Source organism: Meleagris gallopavo, chromosome 10, assembly GCF_000146605.3.
Source record: "Meleagris gallopavo isolate NT-WF06-2002-E0010 breed Aviagen turkey brand Nicholas breeding stock chromosome 10, Turkey_5.1, whole genome shotgun sequence".
In the NCBI taxonomy this organism is placed as follows: Eukaryota; Metazoa; Chordata; class Aves; order Galliformes; family Phasianidae; genus Meleagris; species Meleagris gallopavo.
This window is the reverse complement of record NC_015020.2, coordinates 15,036,623-15,055,597: the sequence shown is the minus strand read 5'-3', so window position 1 is coordinate 15,055,597 and position 18,975 is coordinate 15,036,623. Positions and strand designations below refer to the sequence as shown.

The 18,975-nt window shown below is 41.0% G+C and overlaps 1 protein-coding gene across 1 annotated transcript; it reads left to right on the top strand.

The window, feature by feature from the left end:
• Positions 1 to 3,765: 3,765 nt before the first annotated feature.
• Positions 3,766 to 9,285, top strand: LMO4 (LIM domain only 4; the record flags this gene model as incomplete). Its single annotated transcript, XM_031554976.1, has 3 exons — positions 3,766 to 3,891; positions 4,243 to 4,398; positions 8,522 to 9,285. Coding segments are annotated over 3 exons (291 nt in total), but the record flags the coding sequence as incomplete, so codon positions are not given.
• Positions 9,286 to 18,975: the final 9,690 nt, after the last annotated feature.

Genomic DNA, 18,975 nt, shown 5'->3' with positions numbered 1-18,975 from the left:
CGCAGGGCCGAGCTGGGCCGGGGAGGGGGCCGCCGAGCAGCGAGTTCATTTCGCTGGTAATCAGCGGCGAGCTGCTATATTCGGGCAATGCTGTCCCTTTAATTGAACAGGCTAGGTAATTAAATGGCACTTTTCCAATAGGACGTGCTAGGTAAATCTAATAGTTGGTTATTTAATATCACTTTGAAGTCTGCCCACTCAAGCACAATGACAGCGCAGGAGCATGTGAACTATTAGCTAGGAAAAAAAAAAACCCAGGATCTCAAAAATTAATTAAATCGCATGCAATTTAGGGGGAACGTTTATCTTGATTTGTCATAACAGAATTAATTCAAGGCCTCCAATTCACTTGGGGGCAGATCTGTTACTCTGAATTAACCAAGCGTAATTTGGCTGTTTTTTTTCCTTCCCCTTCTCTAATGCAGTACTTGCCATTATGCACAGCCCCCCTTTTAAGTATCAGTAGCTTCTGGTGCTTTTAAGGTGCTTGGTCTCCAGTTATTCTGAAGTACCTTTAATGGACTTGGCTCCAGGCTGGTTTCTGTGTTGCCTTTCTTTGTTATATTTAATATCGCTGTTGCAGAATTTAGATTAAATGTAGGGAATGTACAGAAACACCAATCGCTTCTGGACCAGTGGGTCTGGATGTGCGTTTCTCTCTGGTAGGGCTCGGGTGTAATTCTGTGGGCACAACAGGCGCTGTGCTCTGTGTGTTCTGGAGCTGCTAAGCCTGATTAGCTCCACGATTTTGGAACCAACCGGAACCTTGCTTTGTTGGTGTAAGTTGCATGAGATGTGCTTCTACTGATAGTGAATTTTGAGTGGCAAGAGGTGAAAGGTTGGGCTGGGAACGTTTCTTGCTGCCTTTGTTCCCACTCTTGTGAAAGTTATGGAAGAAGATTAGGAGAGTGTGCATGTATTTGGATGTGGGGAGTGCAAAGCTGGAACTCCACGGTAGTCAATTTAAGGTGGCTCGGTAAAAGGCTGTTAAGTGTAGAAGAGCTGCCTTGTCTGTATAGGGAAGCTCTTGATGTTTGTGATTGATTGCATTGCCCAAATGTTGAAATATTAATGACCTTCTTGGACTGAGGACCCAAAGAGGAAACTGAAACCAATTCTGTCATCACAATTAAAGAGTCCCCTGGCTTTAATTAGCCTGACCTGGGGTATCTCTACCCATTGCTGCAGTTAAAGAGAAAAGAGCCCATTAAAGTCCAGTCTGAGACCGATAGCTACTTAATTGAGCACCTAAAGCCTGCAGCCTTTTAAATCAAATACTGTCCTGGATGGTCCCCCCGGTTAGATAATTAGCTCTCCAGCCGCTCAGAAGCCATGTGAAACAACTTTCTCAGTAAAGAATAGTTACTGAAGTGGACTTCCTTTACTGGTAAGAAGGAATAATATTTATTTTTAAGGATAAAACCTTTTTCCCATTAATGATATCAGAAAACAAAAGCATCCATAACAATAGAGAAGGAAAAATAAGCTTTATTGTCCTAGTTAATAATGCAGAGCACTGGAAGGTGTTCTAACTGCGAGTAATTTTCAGGAACATCAGCGGAAGATTCAACTGCAGCAGCCTCCCAAAGCAGAGCTGTACTGGAAACACGCACAAGGAAAACCCAGGAAAAGCTTCAGAATTAGTTTGGCTCTGTGTATTAAAATGCACAGACGTTCAAGGTGCACAACCACTGCTAGTTAGAGCACGTTGTATAACAAGTGAATGCTTAATGAAGACAAGCATTGCAGTGAGATCAGCGTTCCGGGAGCCGTGCGTTCAGGTGGGCGGTGCGGTGGCACAGGGGCTGTGCGCCCACTGACACTGCTTGTGTTCTTAGGGCAAGTGGCACTGGCTGCTCACCTGCAGGGCTTTGCCTTTCCGCCCACCCTGCCCGAAGTGCCCTTGTCATCACCCAGTGCCCTAGATTTTTGGATCTTTGTTCTAGAAACGTGGCAGCGTCTCGCAGCCTCCTTACAGCGCTTCCATGCATCTTTTCTGTGTGCCAACTTCACTGCTAGTAACAATGGAGGAAGAAAAATGCATATCATAAAGCTTGGGAAGAAACCTCAGTGCATCGTGCAACTGCTTGGAACTGCTCCTGGTTTAGAAGGTGCCCTAATAATGGACCCTTCGTTTCTAGATAGTGTAGTCCTTTTGGCTGGAGGTCCTGACAATGTATTAGTTCAGCTTTCCCTTTGTAACCGCTGTGATTCTGCAAGAACGTGTCAATGTGTCGTGGATCTCAGACTAATTAGTTTTGAAATGGAGTTTTGATTGAACTCTTCAAATCGATGCTGCTGCAAAATTTGTTTCTCAGCTTCCTATTAAAAGCCATCTTAAGGGGCAGTTTTACTACTCTCTCTGTCGTTCAGTCGATACATTTAATAACAACTTACAGGCTATTTTCAATAAAGTGGCGACAGCAAATTAGTAGTTTGAACATGACAAGCCTCCTCTGCAAGCTCAGATTCTGAAAATTCAAAGCAATTATTTTTATACAGAGGCACACTGCAATCATTCAGATTACGGGTATTCTGTTGTAACGCGTCTCCGAGGTTGACACAAACAAAATTTTATGACTTTATTTGGACAGGAAGGAGATGTAAATATTAATATTTATTATGACACCAATACGCTAATTTGTAAATCCTATTACCGTGTTTTACATCGTGCAGAAAAGCGGGTCTGTGACCCTGCCATCCAGTTTGGTTTCCGTTTTTACTGTGAAATGACTGTGGTACTCTTTCTAAATATTTGTGCATGTTAGAGGGACGCACGGAAAGCAAATAAAGCTTTTCTAATTCTAGCTAATGCAGTCAGGAAAAGTAGAACTCAATAATCATTATTGTATTATATTTTGAATCGATGTGTTGTGCCTTTAAATGGATTTGAAGAATTATGTATATATTTTTCTTCACCACTCTTCTGCCTACTCCCCCCTCCCCCCGCTGCCTGTGCCCCCCCAACCCAATGGCAGATGTTGTGGTCTCATTTGATTGCATAGGAAAACTGCAGTGATACAGCAAACACCCAGAGAGATATGATGACAAATGGGTCCAGATCCCGGTAAATTACTTTCTGCTCAAATCGAAATTTCATTCAGTTTGTTGCTAGCAGAGATGAAGTAATCTAAATTGTGGACTCAGGAGCAGATAGAGGGAAGTTGGAGCAAGCATTTCATTATCAAGAGAGAGAGAAGGTTAGGATGAAAGAGATGAGCAGAGGCAAATCTAAAGTGTTGACACCATGATTGAAAAGGTTAACCCATACACATTATATATCAACCTGGATAGCAGAGAGTTTCTAATGGAAACTCTGCACTGATGGAGGTTTACTGGAGTTTCAATACACTGAGCATGATGTCTTCTTAGATATACAATCAAATCCTCTTAACCCTTTTGATGACTCATATCTCAAGATATGATTAAAGTACAAAAGAGTTCTTCATATAATTTCAAGGACACAATGCATTTAAACTCCAGTCATGAATTGTATCTTTTTTTTTATGATGAACCCGGTAATCTGATAAAACGTGTGTAGTACAGAATTGTTTGTGTTTCTTGAGGTGTAAGTCAATATTTCTGATTAAATCCTGTGTAACCACATCCGAGGTAGGGTGAAGCTACTAGTTGTTAGACAAAAATACACTTTTTCATATTACAGCGTGTAAGCAAGTTGGAAGACAGGGGTCAGAAGTCTAAAACAGTTGTGTAATAAACCATTGCAGTGATGCGCAAAAATGCTTAGAGCCTCTTGTGTGTTAAATTATTCATGATCATCACCTCTGTTTCAGGTTATTTGGAAATAGTGGTGCTTGCAGTGCCTGCGGACAGTCCATTCCTGCTAGTGAGCTGGTCATGAGGGCACAGGGCAATGTCTATCATCTGAAGGTGAGAGGCTTTCTATATCTTTTTTTATTAGCCGATTAGAACTGCCGTGCTTCTGTAGTGTAAAATCTGCATCTACTTATGAATGAAGTGTGAAGCAATAGCTAGAGATACGAGTATGTGTTATGAAGCTGCCCTCAGTGTGCAGCTTTGTTCCCTCATAATCGGTAAAACTATACTTGAGTTATGAACTGCGTGGTCCCAACAGGTAAGGCTAATGCCGTGTTCGGAGATGCTAGAAACCAAGCAGCTTCATATCTCATCTGTGCTCACAGTCTCTGAAGTGTAATTTTCAAACCTGCAGCATACTTAATTTGTGCTGTAGTTTCACTTGCTGTCTCTTTCCTTTCTCAGTGTTTTACATGCTCTACCTGCCGGAATCGCCTGGTCCCGGGAGATCGGTTTCACTACATCAATGGCAGTTTATTTTGTGAACATGATAGACCTACAGCTCTCATCAATGGCCATTTGAATTCACTTCAGAGTAACCCACTACTGCCAGACCAGAAGGTGAATACTCCACAATTACTAATAAGCCTTATTAGAGCTAAATGAAGATCAATTTATTTTCAGTTTAATAGTGGACATTTGCCACCCCTGCAACAAGACCTTTAAGTAACCGAACTTAAGTAACGTAGGCATGGGGGATGGGGAGGAAATGCTAACCTTTAAGGATGACATACAGAGTGAGTCAGTTTATTTTGGTTTGGGCATGTGTATCTGTACAGCTGTTGAACTCTTCACGTACAAATTGGAATGGAGAGCAGACGTTAACATAAACTTAACAAAGAGGAGCATTTTATTTTACAGTCTTGAAATTAAGGGCTACAAGAGAGCAAGTTTCTGTGGGAGGAAAATTACATCCTTTAGTATGGAAATAAACGTTTTGTGAAGAGAAGATTCCTGAGCTAAAGCAGTGTAAGGTTGCAGTTGAGGAGGCATGCTGGGGAGCTTTTTCAGAAGTATTTTCTCGTCTGCTTTCTATGTCATAACTGAGATTTAAAAACTAAAGTGCTATTTTCTTATCGCTCCGTAACAACAATAGCTCAGCTAGAGATCATGCATCTCTGTGGCTGATAGCTCTTGGTTTGTACCTAAATGAGTAAATAATGACTGCACAGATCATATAGAGAAGAAGAAAAAAAAATTCTGATCAACAGTTGTCCCGTAACTCTGAAACGAGGTAGTTTTAGATCTATTTTAATCTCCTTAATAAGTCCTAAAGCTATGCAAGTGAGTGCATTTTGATAACTGCTGTGCCTAATTTGTAACAATTACTGTCAACCTTGAGTTAAGAGACTGTTCATTCCACCCTGGTCCAGAAAAGAGTGAATGTATGACTCTCGCACATAATTTTATTCACATCATATTTCATACTGATTATGTATTGATGACATTGATTCATTTACTCTTTACAGCGCCACTTGCATGGATATTAAATCTTATTGACCACAGATGAATTTTAATTTCAGATTGGTGATAGATTTTTCCATCAGCTCTGATAGTATATTTGACTTTTTCATCATTAACCCAGGCAATCACACAGCACTGAGTTATTGCAATGAAACAAAAAGTGCACACTTCAGTTGGTAATTCTTTATAGATTTACAATAGGAACTTCATTAATGTCTGTAAGGATCACAAAAAATAACATTTATCCGCAAATAGGAATTTTGAAGATGAAAAAACCTGGGACAAACGCTAGGCTACCTATTCTGTCATGTGCGGAATAATTGGTAGTACTTTCACTTAGTGGAGAAATCTACACAAGAAAACACAAACTGGTTTATAAGTCCTGTGTTTTTCTTGTTCTGTTGCTGCAGCTCAGTGTCCATGTTAGCTTCTTCTTCTGTGCAAAAATTTGCTGATTAATTTTAGCATTCTTTCAAGTCTTATGCAGTGAATATTATTACATCAAAATGAGACGACTTTTTTATTTGCCTAATTTGTCAATTGAGGTGATGAGAGAGTTGAGTACAAAAGTCCTACATAGTTGGGCAGAACGAAGATAATGAGACTGGAGGAGAACTGCGTGGCCTCTTCTTGAGGAAGTACAAATACAGTTAAAGATTCATAGATTTATTCTGTTGTGAATTTTGATGACACAAGTCTGTGATACAGCATAGCTAACAGTGACTCTGTTAGATGAATATTTGTAGGTGTCCCATTTCAAAATACAGGGTAAAACCATTCATCTTTATACGCTGCAGTAAAAGCTTTACCATTCTGAGAGCGGTTTATCCACTTGTCTACTGCAAATGTAAAGTTTAATGTAACTTCAAATAGGTGTCTAAATTGCCGTTTAGTTTTATCATTTTCTTACCATGCGTTACTAAACCACAAAAATGATTTAGTTAGAATAAAAGCAGTAGACATGATGAGGAATGCAGAATGTGGAAAAGCAGTAAAGTGGGGCTGGGCCTGCAGAGCTCACAGCTGAAGCCTCCCGGTAGAAGGTAATGCAGAGACGATACTGAGAACGGGTTTTTATTAGTTCTGTCACTACTTACCACGTTGCTGCGGTCAAGGATGAGGCAAAGAGGTATTGGGGAAGACTGGAGAGAGAGAGATGATAGGGTTGTTTTGTTTTTATAATGTAATCTCTCTAGGAAATGTTCCAAGTTCCCCTACCGGTTTTCCAAGGGGAACTGTGGAGCATCTGAATTTCAGAAAACTGAATTACAGTCAAGGAGACAAGTTGGTAATTCATAGGTTTGTCAGGTGTCTGCAGTTATGGAAGCTGCAGGGGCAGGTGACAAAGATTGCATTTAGTGTGTTAGCTTTTTAACAATCTGAAGATGTAAACATCACAGATGTTTTCCAGAAAGCCGCGTATTTTAGGGCCAGTAATTAAAAATGTTCTTCCACTATGACAGAGTTGGCTGTAACAGATCCTCTTTATTAAACATTAAAGATCAATCAGTCTCCAGGTTATACTGCCACTAGAGATTATAGACACAGCAGAATAATCACAAGGTGGGTTTTTTGTTGTTTTTTTTTCATTAAGCTGAAGAGATTGAGTCGTACTCCTTGCAATAAAACACATTTTTGTTGTGTTTGTGAAGGTGACAGTTACAAACTTACGATTGTCTTCATATTAACTTGTAAACTATATATTTATTGGTGATCAGTGCAGGCAGAAAAGGTTGCACAGCCTAACTTTCAGCACTTGATTTTCTTTTCAAGGAAGTGAAGCAGTAACGTTTGCTGTTCCTGCCTTTTGCCTCCCTGATTTGATCCACATGTGGAAATTGTAGTTTCTCATCACTTGCTTGGAAAAAACCAAACACCACAACACTGTCTCACCTCTGCTTGGCGCTGCTTGCCGGCACAACGCAGTCCTCAATGCTGATGTCCTGGGGGCCATTTTATTTGCTGGGGTCGTATCATCCTCCACAGAGAACTGTCTCTGTATTTTTGACAGTGGCAGTATTCCTGTAGCATCTCTTGTTTGCCAACAATCTTACCACCTACTATAAGTGTAAATTCTCTGGCTGGCAGCATTCATAGCGAACACTTGTCTTCAGCTCCTATACTTTTAAATAAAGTATGAGTTAGATTACATCTCTCAGAGAAGATCTGAAAAATCTTCTAGTTTACATATCACTCAACAATTCCCTTGTAGTTACATAATTGGTGTTGTCTGTGTCCATAGTAGAAGATATTTGATGCTCATTTATTAAATATGCTTGCTGGCTGCTCCCTAATCTTTGTTCTGGACAGACAAATTACCTTTCTCACACTGAGCTTCAGCTCTGGGGAATTAAACCTCCAAGCCTCTACTACTTTAATTAGCTTGAAAGTGGGGGGTTGCAGTTACTAATAGACCTCAGGCTTTTAGTAACTTAGAGAAAGGGTGGAAAAAGAACTTCCTGGGAAGCACAAAATGTCATTTAAAAACCATAAAATTCTCATATATATTATTTCATTTTGGTAATTGCAAACAGATTGTATTTGAAGACTATGGATGATCATTTCTATTTTATCCCGGAAAGTTTAGATTTTTATCGACGTAGACACAGTTAATTATCACAATTCATTAACACCAGTGTGAGAGCACGTTTGACTTCATATGTTAAAATGTTTATGTAACATTAACTAACACACCAGATGAGGAATTTCAAATGGGGGGGAAAAATCCTGAAATATCTATATTTAGCTCTTATGCAATGTAGCATATTAACCAAAGTTGCCTTGGGAGGATATTGGCTGTACTTTTTATTTGCTTTACACGCTATTTCTTCCAATTATAAGATCATATTACTGGCTTCTTCAAAGGCATGGCATAATGTTTCTTCCCTTTTAAAAAGGGGCCCAGAAAAGCCACTTTATTCACCGTACGATTTGCTACCAGCAAGTACACTTATTTATTGTTGTCGTCTCTCTTTATTCTTTACTGTCTGTTCTTCTTAGTAGTGATACTGCAGAAAATGCTTGTCTTTTTTTTGCTATTTGAAGTTGAAACGTTAGCACTATGAATGGATAGTGTAGAAAGCCTTAATCAAGTCGCAGTTGGAAAGTAATCTAATAAAAAAGAGATTAGTGAATAAGGAAAAGACAAAAGCAGTCATGTTGTAGTTTCCTATCTCAAATTTAGTATTCTAGCTAAGATACCCATTTTTATTTCTTGCAGGTCTGCTAAAAGGTCAGAGTATTGCAGAATGCGTGCCTTCATCTCAAATTTTGTTCATCACAGATGGATCCCATGTCTCCAAGTAGACAAGTCACCTTTGTAGCTAGCATCAGTGCCAGCTCCATACCATTGCACCTTCTTTATTCTTGATTGCCCTTCCCACATTTATTGGTGTATTAAAATGACTGAATATGAACATTAAGGACTCCATGAACCTGGGCTAATGGGAGACTGTAGAGAAAATGAAAAAAGATCCACCGGAGGACATCTTTGGGGGGGTGGGTGGGGAAGATGACTAATGAAGCTAATTAAAAGAAGCATTGAAATCTGCTTTCTACCCTCATTAACAATTAGCAGGGCACTGGCCAGTTTGTACCCTGTGTTTTACCTTAACAACATTCTATTTGCTCTTTGTATATTTAAGTGTTGTAAGGAAATGTGTTTCAATCAAACTGAACATGAGATAAAGGAAAGATGTGGCTTTTGTGATATTCTATCACAAACACTTTTATTGTATCTCTGTAAAATACAATGTATGTATGCATGTAAGTGTTTTTGTCCTAATGTTGCTACTTCCCATGGCAAAAAAAAAAAAAGGAGAAAAAGGAAAAAAAAAGTCAGGCTCATAGCAGCTACTGTGTAGAAATTTTCACCTACTTCTAATTTGCTGAATGAAGAAAAATCTTTTATTTGTGATATTTTCAGAGACATTTGCTCTAGTATGGTGTATTTAAATAATAAAAAGTAAAACAAAAACCACTGAATTGAGTTTGGGTTTTAGAAATGTTGCTGTTTTTTTCTTAAAAAAACAAAACAAAACTACACTCAAAATAGTGCTCTGAAACAAGGTCATTACCTTAATTGTCAATTTCCTTTAAAAATAAGGTCTTGGTTTGGAGGTTTTTGATGGGTTCTCTTTTTGTTTTGTCTTATGCCACTAAAGAACCTGTTAAACTACTGTGTTAATTTTGGTGTGGATACAGAGAGGCGCTGCTTCAAAATGATCTTTAGTTTTCATTGAGACTCTTGCTTCTAATAACAGCAAATACATGACAGTTCAGATTGCATTTAAGTGTGGTACACATTATAGGTATTGTGGTCTCTGCAAAACTGCCTATGTTAGAGGTACGCGTGTGTCTGAGTGTGCAAGCATGAGTGTGTATGAACACACTTCAAGAGATTCAGAAATAAAAATAAAAGCAACAGAAGATGTGTACCTCATGCGGAGCACTAGAATTGAGCATTCATAAAGAGGAATACAATAGCTGTTCTGATCTGAACAAAATAAACTGGAGTTTGCTGTGCAAGCAAGAAACTTAAAAGAAACTTTTAAAACTGATAATCTTAAGGAAAGAAAAACGAGCTTCCTGGGCTACTTCCAAGGACAAACTGATGGCAGCAATGGTCTGCTCTCTGGAAGGAAACAAAAAAACAACGCCCTCCAAAGTAAGAAAACTTTCTCTAAGCTTAGAAAGAGGGCAGCTTTGTTCAGTGGGCCTTTCCCTTCAGGTCTGTGCAGGCCAACTCTGAGAAAAAAAATCCTCATTTTTCATATTTATAGCAAGAACAGTAACATGAATCTATGATGCATTGTATGCCCTCAGTCAGGGAACTGCAGGCACCCAGAAGGTGCCTCTGTTGCAACAATCAGCATTACCAGCTGTTTGACTTTTATCGGAGAATAACACATTTGAAATACAGTGTGATTATGTTTTCTTTTTAAATTCTGTTTTCAAGAAGGTGTAGCTTGTTTGGTTATGGAGTGAGCTTCACTTACTTTTGTTGCAATGCTGGTGCATAAGAAGCAGATTTGTAGATTTATCTGTCTAAACAACCAGTAGCTAGATATATTTTGTTTCAGGTTCTACTTCTTGGCCTAGTGTGCTGAGGTCTCTTGGATTTCTTCCTTTAGCACTTCATTGCCTGGGCAAAAATAGGACTGTTGAAGAGAAAAGAAAAAGATATAACATACAGTGACGGACAGTAAAGATAACAGAATACTTACATATCATATAAAGTGATAAAACTAGTGAAGCTATGTATTACTTTTTTAATTAAATGCACTTATGTATTTTTAAAAACAAGTTTCTAAGCTTTTTGATCTTGCATTACAGTCTTTAGGTAAGAGTCTTGCAAATTGTGTGGCTGGAATGTCTTTGAAAAGACACTCGAAATCATACAAATGTGGAATTCAAGTATTACTGAGTCTGTAGACATCCTTTATATTATTCCAGTATAAGCACTCAAGGTACCACGGTTAAATCTAACGTACAGATTTTTGGTTGTCCAATGTAACCTAGAAGTGCTAAGAAGATACCTAATAACTTCTAGTAAGTAATGTAGTATAGCGTTTAGTGATGTAGAGGTTGAAGTTCATTAATGGCTTTAAATAAACTATTATATGACTCGTTTGTAAAGCGCAGCTACCTTTTTAATAGCTTACTTTAAAAGCATTTCTTAAGTTGCAGACCTATAAGATTACAAATGTCACTCATGTTAGCATAATCCACATGCAAGTGATGAAGCCTTTGCTTTGATGTGCTAAATTGGAGGAGGACTAATGGAGCTATGAATATACAATAGAACATGTTTAAGTAGTATTCTTCCTTTAGGTAAAAGACTTTCTTGAAACCAGAGGCATTTCAGACAATAAAACAGGCTCTAATGGGGACGCTGGAGGGAAGGCTACTGGAAACACTTAGATTTGTCCTTATGTGAAAAATCAATTTTTTTAGGAGATCTGTAAAAGGAAACATGTACTTGTTCACCTTTTGTCATGTGCATTTGCTATGCTGAGTCTGAAATACACCCCCTGCATTCAGTGCTGCTGAAAACTCATACAAATAATCAGTAAGAGCTTCCCTCACTTTCAAAAATGAGTGCTGTTAAAAAAATCAAAGGAAATATTACTAATCTGAAATCATCCTAGTGAACCTGGATAAAAGGCTCTGTCTATACTGCATCTAAGCGTCTCAATCATATAAATTGTCACTCTTATTAATGAAACAATTTTGTAAAAAGATTGCCCTCTAAATGGGTTTAATGTTTTTACCTATCCAGCTGTCTAGTTACGAGATTTACGCATCCTGGCAGGCAGTGGGACATTAAGCCTTTCCAAACCAAATTCTGTTTGCAACAAGATACTGTCTTTTCAGTCCTACATGATTTATCTTTAAATATTTTAACAGGTTATGCAGTATCTTACAAAATGTAAAATGAGAATGTCTTACCAGAATGAAGCCTATGAAATTAAGTCACATCTTCGGAATATTAACCACACTGAGTTTGTCTCCCTTTCTCCCTGTTAGTTAACACTGATAAAATTTGCATCATCTAGTTCTAGGAGAAATACAATAAATAAAAGAAATCAGATATATAGTATGAGTTGCTACCAAGCATTTCAAAAGATCATTTTAATATTATTTTTTTTACCAAATTCTTTTCCCGGTATCAAGTGTCACGCCTTGTGCACGTTACCTGTGTTCTGAACAGCTCTGTTGAAATTGAAATTGAGATCAGGACACATATGTCAAATACCTTCAGAGTATTGTGTTTCTTCAGTGTGAGACGTGTTCCAGGACCGGTTTCACTTCCTGTGCCTGCAGAACATGAAGTACCAGGGAGCCTTTGTTGTTGCTTTTCAGTACCAGGTGTATGCCTGTTGTCAGTCCAGCGAAGCCACAGAAGAGCTCATTGCAATTAAATAGCAATTTGTTTCTATGAAACTGCAATTAAAGTATTACTGATCAGCCATTTTAGATTGGCAGTGCTTTGCCTGCATGTTAAGCAGCGAGGAGCTCTCGGTTCGGTCCGTGAGCCGTGAGCAGCACTGAGCTCGCTGTGTTCCTGCCTGGGCCGTGAATCCTGCTCGCAGAGTGTGCCCAGGGCAGCGGCAAGTCGGGGCTGAGCCCTGGGCCTGCAGCGCTTCTGCTCCTGCCCCGTGTGAGCAGGGATGTGCGCTTCCTGCAGGGCCGTTCCACTTGGCTGCTGCTGAGAATGGACTGTGCGTTGTGGGCCGCAAGCCAATAACGTGCTGCAGGTCCTGACTTGTTGGAGATGTGTAAACAGGGCTACTGTAGCTCCTTAATCACAACTAATAAAAGACTAGAAGAAAGCAATCAATTACCTCGTAAGTTTTTTCCTTTCTTTTTTTTCTTAATAGAACGCAGTGTGTGTCTGACAGGGCTCCTCTGCACGCCTGCCCTCCAGGTGGGCCATGGCACATGGACTGCAGCACTGCCGGCCCCACACCCAGCTGACTGTGCATCTGCAATGTAAATGCTCAGTGCAAATTAAAAAGTTGTTTGTAAGAACTCAGAGAGGCATTAACTTCGTAGTGGTAATTATATTTCTTAATTATCACCATATTTTAACAAAGTCTGAGGCACATTAGCTTCAGTTCCTGTGTTTTTGCACGGTGGAGGCTATAGACATCCTCGTTCCTTTGCCAGAGGGGATGACATCACACCTGTGGCATGCATGAGATAAGCGTTGCTTGTTTTGCGGTGTCTCAGAGATGTTCCTCAGGGGGCTGGCCCGGTCACACAGCCGTGTGCCATCCGTGGGGCTGCTGGGCTGGGTGGCAGCAAGGAGGCATGAGGGCTGTGGGGCAGCCAGTGCTGAGGGCAGGGAGAGGACCGCGCTTCAGCCTCTATGCAGCCAGCAAGGCCGTCAGCCAATAACACCACCCACAGGGGCTTGGGCCCATGCCTGAGCCCAGGGCCTGAAAAAAGCCCTGTTTGCTGGAGACAGACGAGGCTGTGTTGAGGATTTTTATTTTTTCTCTCCCCCTCTGTGGGTATTTTTTAACAAGCCGGGTTCTGTTGTTGTGTTTCCTTTAGTTACATCCACAAAAACACTCTTGGTGTGCAGGGAGGATGTTCGGCTCGATGGGTTCGGGAGCCATAGCTGTGTGTTTTGCCCTTGCCTGTCTTGGTGTCACATGGTGCTTCCCTGCCCCTGCTTGCTTCTGGTCGCTGCTAAAGGGTGAGCCACAGCCTGGCTTTTTTTTTTATTTTTTATTGTTATTTTATTAAATGGAGCTTCTCATTGCTGCTGTGTGAAAAGCAGAACTGTAGTGAATGGAAAGCCGAAGCTGTGCCAGGCTGGGCTGGCTGGAGGAAAGCTGCCCTGGGATCCCCAGCACTGCAGGATGGGCCGTGCAAGGGGGCAGGGGCTTCAGAGGCAAGGCACACACACCCAAAAGGCCAGGAATTTTAGTAACCCTTAAAACTTTGAGCTTAAACTTCTCTCCTGTTGACTGGTTAAACAGGTCTCCCAGAGCACTGTGCTATTTTGTACCCTTTACTCCTGTGTTTTGACAGTCAATTTATCAGTGTAAGTCTTCTGCCTGCCTTGTTAGAAGTACGCCTCAGCTGACAAACACCAAGTTTGATATTCTGACTTTTCTTAATGGTTAGGAAAATAATAAAGTGTTTTGCTTCATAGGATGCTTGGTCACTTCTACATACTTAACGGCGTCCAATAGCAAAGGCAGCAACACACAAGGAATGTGCATGGATGGGGCCAGCCCTGATGTTCCTCACCATCACCACAACCGCTGGCCCTGTCCCTTGCTGCTCTTAAGGGAGCAGTGGCCACCAAAGTGCCCATGTCATGCAATTGGGTTCCTTTGCAGCCGGTACAGCTGCTGCTTCTTTTTCACATTGTTGGAATTCACTGTTAACTACATTTTGAAATATCCATGCACTTTTCCTCTTAGGGAATCTTACACGCGAGCCTTTTGCTAACAACGTCAGTGGTTTGCTGTAACCTCTTGGAATAATCATCGGTTCCATTGAACTTCTGCCAGTTGTTTTGTTAAACTAAATGAAGAGAATAGGGCCTATATTCATTCTCGAAAGGCAAGAGATTGCCCTGTGATTTGGGGAAATCTTGATTGCTTACAGAAGAATAAATGAACAGGGCAGATATTAACTTTACACCTGACTTCAATTTCTTTGAGAAGCAGTGAAGAAATGTCCGGTAGGAGGAAGAAGATCCAGCTAGAAATCATAAGCCAGCCAATAATAGTCTAATTTTATTGTGCTGTAAAATCATCACTGCTTATAGAAAACAAAGGGCAATGAATGCCATATTGGTCTTTTATCCTTACAAAAAACCTTGAGATCAAACAGCCCCTAAAAGACTGAGCTGATATGCATCCAAGTTATGTATTTTTTTTATATCCTCTGATATTCATTCCACTGATGTATTTGATAGGTAATTATATCAGCCATATCAAGATGCTGATAGAAAATAGTGGAAGACTTCAGTGTTTTGCCATAAAGCTCATACCCCTTGTTATTGAGCTCTCATCAGGCTTGGGATCTGCAGCAATAATTTGAAAGCTGCAGTTGATATTTCTATGCTTATGCCACATTTAAAAATTATTATTCTTGCTTCATCAATTAGTCTTTTTAGATGGGTTGGAAAAAAACATTGCAAATGAGCTACTATTCTTATTTGTTTTTATAAGGGTAAGCATGGAAGTATTCAAATGGAACCGATTATACCTTTAATTACATCTAAACAGGATGCTGAACTGATTTTTTTATTTTCTGTTTAATCGCTATAGTTCAAAACAATATTGCAAATTTGTAAATGAATTCTTTAAGCATGGCCTTCTGGCCTCTGTATTTACAAAAGAAACCATAAGAAAAAGAAAAGAAGAATCGAAAGGGGAAGATTGCCACTTACTTCTCTAACAAAGAAGTTTGAACTTCTTGTGGGAGGCGTTTGATCTGGACCAATGCTGTTTGTCTTCTGGGAGCATCCACTGAGTGCCACCAGCTCTGTGCACATCACACAGCTGCAACGCGTGCCCCCTCTGAAGGGACGCCCTTGGGTAGCACTGAGCTGTTCCTTTTCCAGCGTGCTTGCATGCCCAACCAGCTGCCGCTTCTGTGGATGTGCTCGATCTCCATTCTCCTACATGCAAAATGAGAAGAATGAAAGCAAACACAATTCATCACTTCTTAAACTAAATATATTTCCATTTTGTTTGCATGTACGTGTGCATATATCAGTCACCGTATATATTTAGAATATGTACTGTGACATTACAGCCAGTGATAAATCCTACTCACTTACTGTATGTGTTATTTGCTGCAACATTAAGCTCAGTGAGAATTTTATATGTAACTTGTACCAAAACTAAATATATTGTGGAATTGATGCACAGTTGTAAACAAGAGCATAACTTCCTAATGCAACACAGTTGAAGGTGGCAGCTTGTGTGGCAATTCCTTTGTAAACAACTGCAGACTTTCCAAAGAATAAGCCAGTTAATTACATTTTTAATGACATTTTTAGAAAATAGGATTCTTGGGGGGGGAGGAAACCTGTAATGCCAACACCAAAAGTAAGCCTAAAGCTTGTACTGTATCAGGGAGTACTACAGGGGAAAAATTGGGTTATGCTGGGCCCAAGTCTTCGCTCCCCCCTTTTCGTTCTTTCTACTGAAGGTGCACCTATGTAGAAGATTTTTCATAGCTCTGTGATAATTTCCGAGCAAGATGACACTGGCATTTTTTTTTAATGGATTATCTTATTTCATTATTATCTGTAGTACTAAGTACGTGCTGCCCACTTACAGAGCTGATGCAGTGCACAGTGAAGCTCAAGACATCCTCTTAAATATGCACAGCTTACGTGGGGCCATGACATGAGCAGGCCTTACCCAGCAGCAGTGTTGGCAGCACTGAAGGGCTGATATGATAGAGCCTTATGAAGCATCACAGGCAGATCCAGGCAGAAGCTGGACCAGCCAGAGTAAGAGCAGTACACAGCTTTTATTGATGAAGTTCAGGGGAAAGAGGCACCCGGGGCAGCTGTATTAATCCCATAATAACTTGAAATATAATTGAGCCATTGCTGGGGGGATAGGTAGGATGGGAGGGAGGTGGAGGTGTCAGGGTTTAAGTTCACAGGCTTCCCCCATTCATTAAAAAGTGAATCAATCAGGGAAGCGGGCTGGCTTTTCAAAGGGCTGGCAGTCACATGGGCAGGCAGCCGGCCTCATCCTCCCGCTGGGGCTGTGGACTGGGCAGCCAGCAGTGTCGGCAGACGGCTGTTTTGCCCCGCTCAAGCAGTAAAATGTGTTACAATGTGCTAGGGGAGATTCTGGCTGGATTTTGAGGACTTAAAAGCTAGGCAGAGTCGGTGCTGTGGGCCATGGAAAGGTGACGCTGATAGATGTTTACAAAGGAAAAAAAAAAGTTGTGTTTTATGTTTTCTGGAGTGGTGGTTTTACCAGCAGGCAAGTGGGCAGAAGGAGCCTGCCTACAGGACTCTTCTTTCTAGGCAGCTGGTACAGTAATTAGTTCATTACTATTAATTTTTGCCATCCCTGCACCAATCAGTGACGTATTTAAAAAAAAAAGAAATTCATAGTATCTGGTGTTGGCATTTCCTGCATCCTTTTGATGAAGCTGGTGCATTTACACTGAGCAGGAGCAGCCTCGGAGAGCAAGATGCTCATACCCACAGGTGCTCAGAGGGTTAGGACAGAATGCCCTACATTTAAACAGGATTTATTACTTTTTAGTTACTGCACAATCCAACAGGGCTCAGTGAGAACACATGGTTTGGTTATCCACCGGAGCACCATGGTTGCTCACCAGCAGTAGGGGAGCGTGGCAAGCACCGGCCTGCAGGTCGCAGGAGAACAAGTGCCCACCTCACACACAAGTGAGACCTTTGGCAGAAAGCATTTCTGTACAACCTCAGACCAGCATTAAGAAGGTAGTATTTAAACATCAGTGTCATGTGAATGGTAGACACAGGCAGAAAAATCGTCAGTGCTGTAAGGCCGTGGTGTCAGCCTGACCTGATCATTCCCCAGGTGGAAGATGTCCCTTTGCAGATACCTTCCTGGTGACACAAGTCTAAATCTTCACCAGCCCCCTCGCAGCTCCTCTCCTGCCCCTGGGTCCTGCTGTCACTGAGGCAGTTAATGCCTTACACTAGGAGTGGTCCCATGGATCCTGGGCTGGGGGAGCTGTCAGGGGAGAACGCACTTTTCAATGTAACAATAAGAGAGGTAGACTTTTTTTTTAATCACCAGTTGCTTCTAAATAATTTCAGCTTTCTAAGATGTTAGTAACAATACAAAAAACCCAGTGTAGTTATTTTTCTGCCAATCGTCTACACAGGCAAGGTTTGGCAAGAGCATATTTTAATCCCATCCATCCAACTTCAATGCACATTACTCTGGACTGGCCAAGGCCTTCTCTGGATGTGCATACTGCCTGATCTGCTCCTCATCTATGTGTAGAGTCATGAAGCACAGAGCAGGCCAGCCCAATAACCACTGCTGAGTGTGGGCAGGTCAATCAGAGGACTGTCCCTGAGCTGCAGCCTCAGGGCAGTGAGCAGAAAGAACACTTTCCATTTTAGGCTTTAATTTCCTGTTTAATGTTAGCCCCAACCACCTTCTAAAAATGGTGATTTGCTACGTCAGCTCTCTCTGCCTCCCTCCTTTGTCTTGCTCCCCAGCCCAGCCTTGCTCGTGCCCGCCTGCTCCCAGAACTCAAGTTCCAGTGGGTTCATCCAAAACCTTACCATAGTGGGGCAGCTCCTCGAAGTCTGACCCTACTGAACAACATCCAGCTTGGCAGAAGTGGCTGAGCCCACCTCTGACCACACAAAATGTTTCTTTTTGGAGGACTGCACATAAAAGCAGCTGAAGGACAACCAGAGAAAAGCAGAGGTGTCTCTGGGGCCTCCTTCTCACCACCAACCCCTATGTGATAAACAGCACAGGTCCTCATGCCTTTACCCATGGAGAGCAAGGCAAGAAGACACAGTTTGCCCCTGCTGCCACCATGCAGGGCTTCACACCAGCCCCTCTGATGAAAAAGGGACCCGGTCCCAGCTCCACAGGAACAGATGTGGGGTGGGTAGTCCTGAGCAGGCCTGGGGCTGACCCATACAGGAGCTGAGCAGGCTGCTGGAGTTCTAATCCTGGCTGAGCCAGCACCATGGTGAGAGCCACAAACTCAGTGCATCTTAAGGGTTAAAACAACAATATGGGGTGGAAAGCCTCCTTGGAAGTGCTCATGGCAGACAGTAATGGCTTCGTAAATATATATTTAGACAACTTTTAAAATGCATAATATTTTCTAGATAAACCATATGTGGACATATATTTTTAGTTTCTATATTTTACTTGAATTGAGAATGCATAATAAAAATCCCCACGAAATCTCTTTGAGAAGTAGTTTTTGCATATGCTATGCTGCAGCCACTTTTCAAAGTTAAACATCTTGGCTCTTCATTGCATAAAAATATTTTAAAATACAAAAAAGAAATTAGACTTTATTACGGAGTAATTGCTTGGCAAATTACATAAGCCATGCTTGAATCAAGCCAGTGTGAAACTGGTAAAATGAATTTCAAACATGAAAACAACCAAAGAAAGGCCCAAGCACATATCTGCCTTTAGCTGGGGG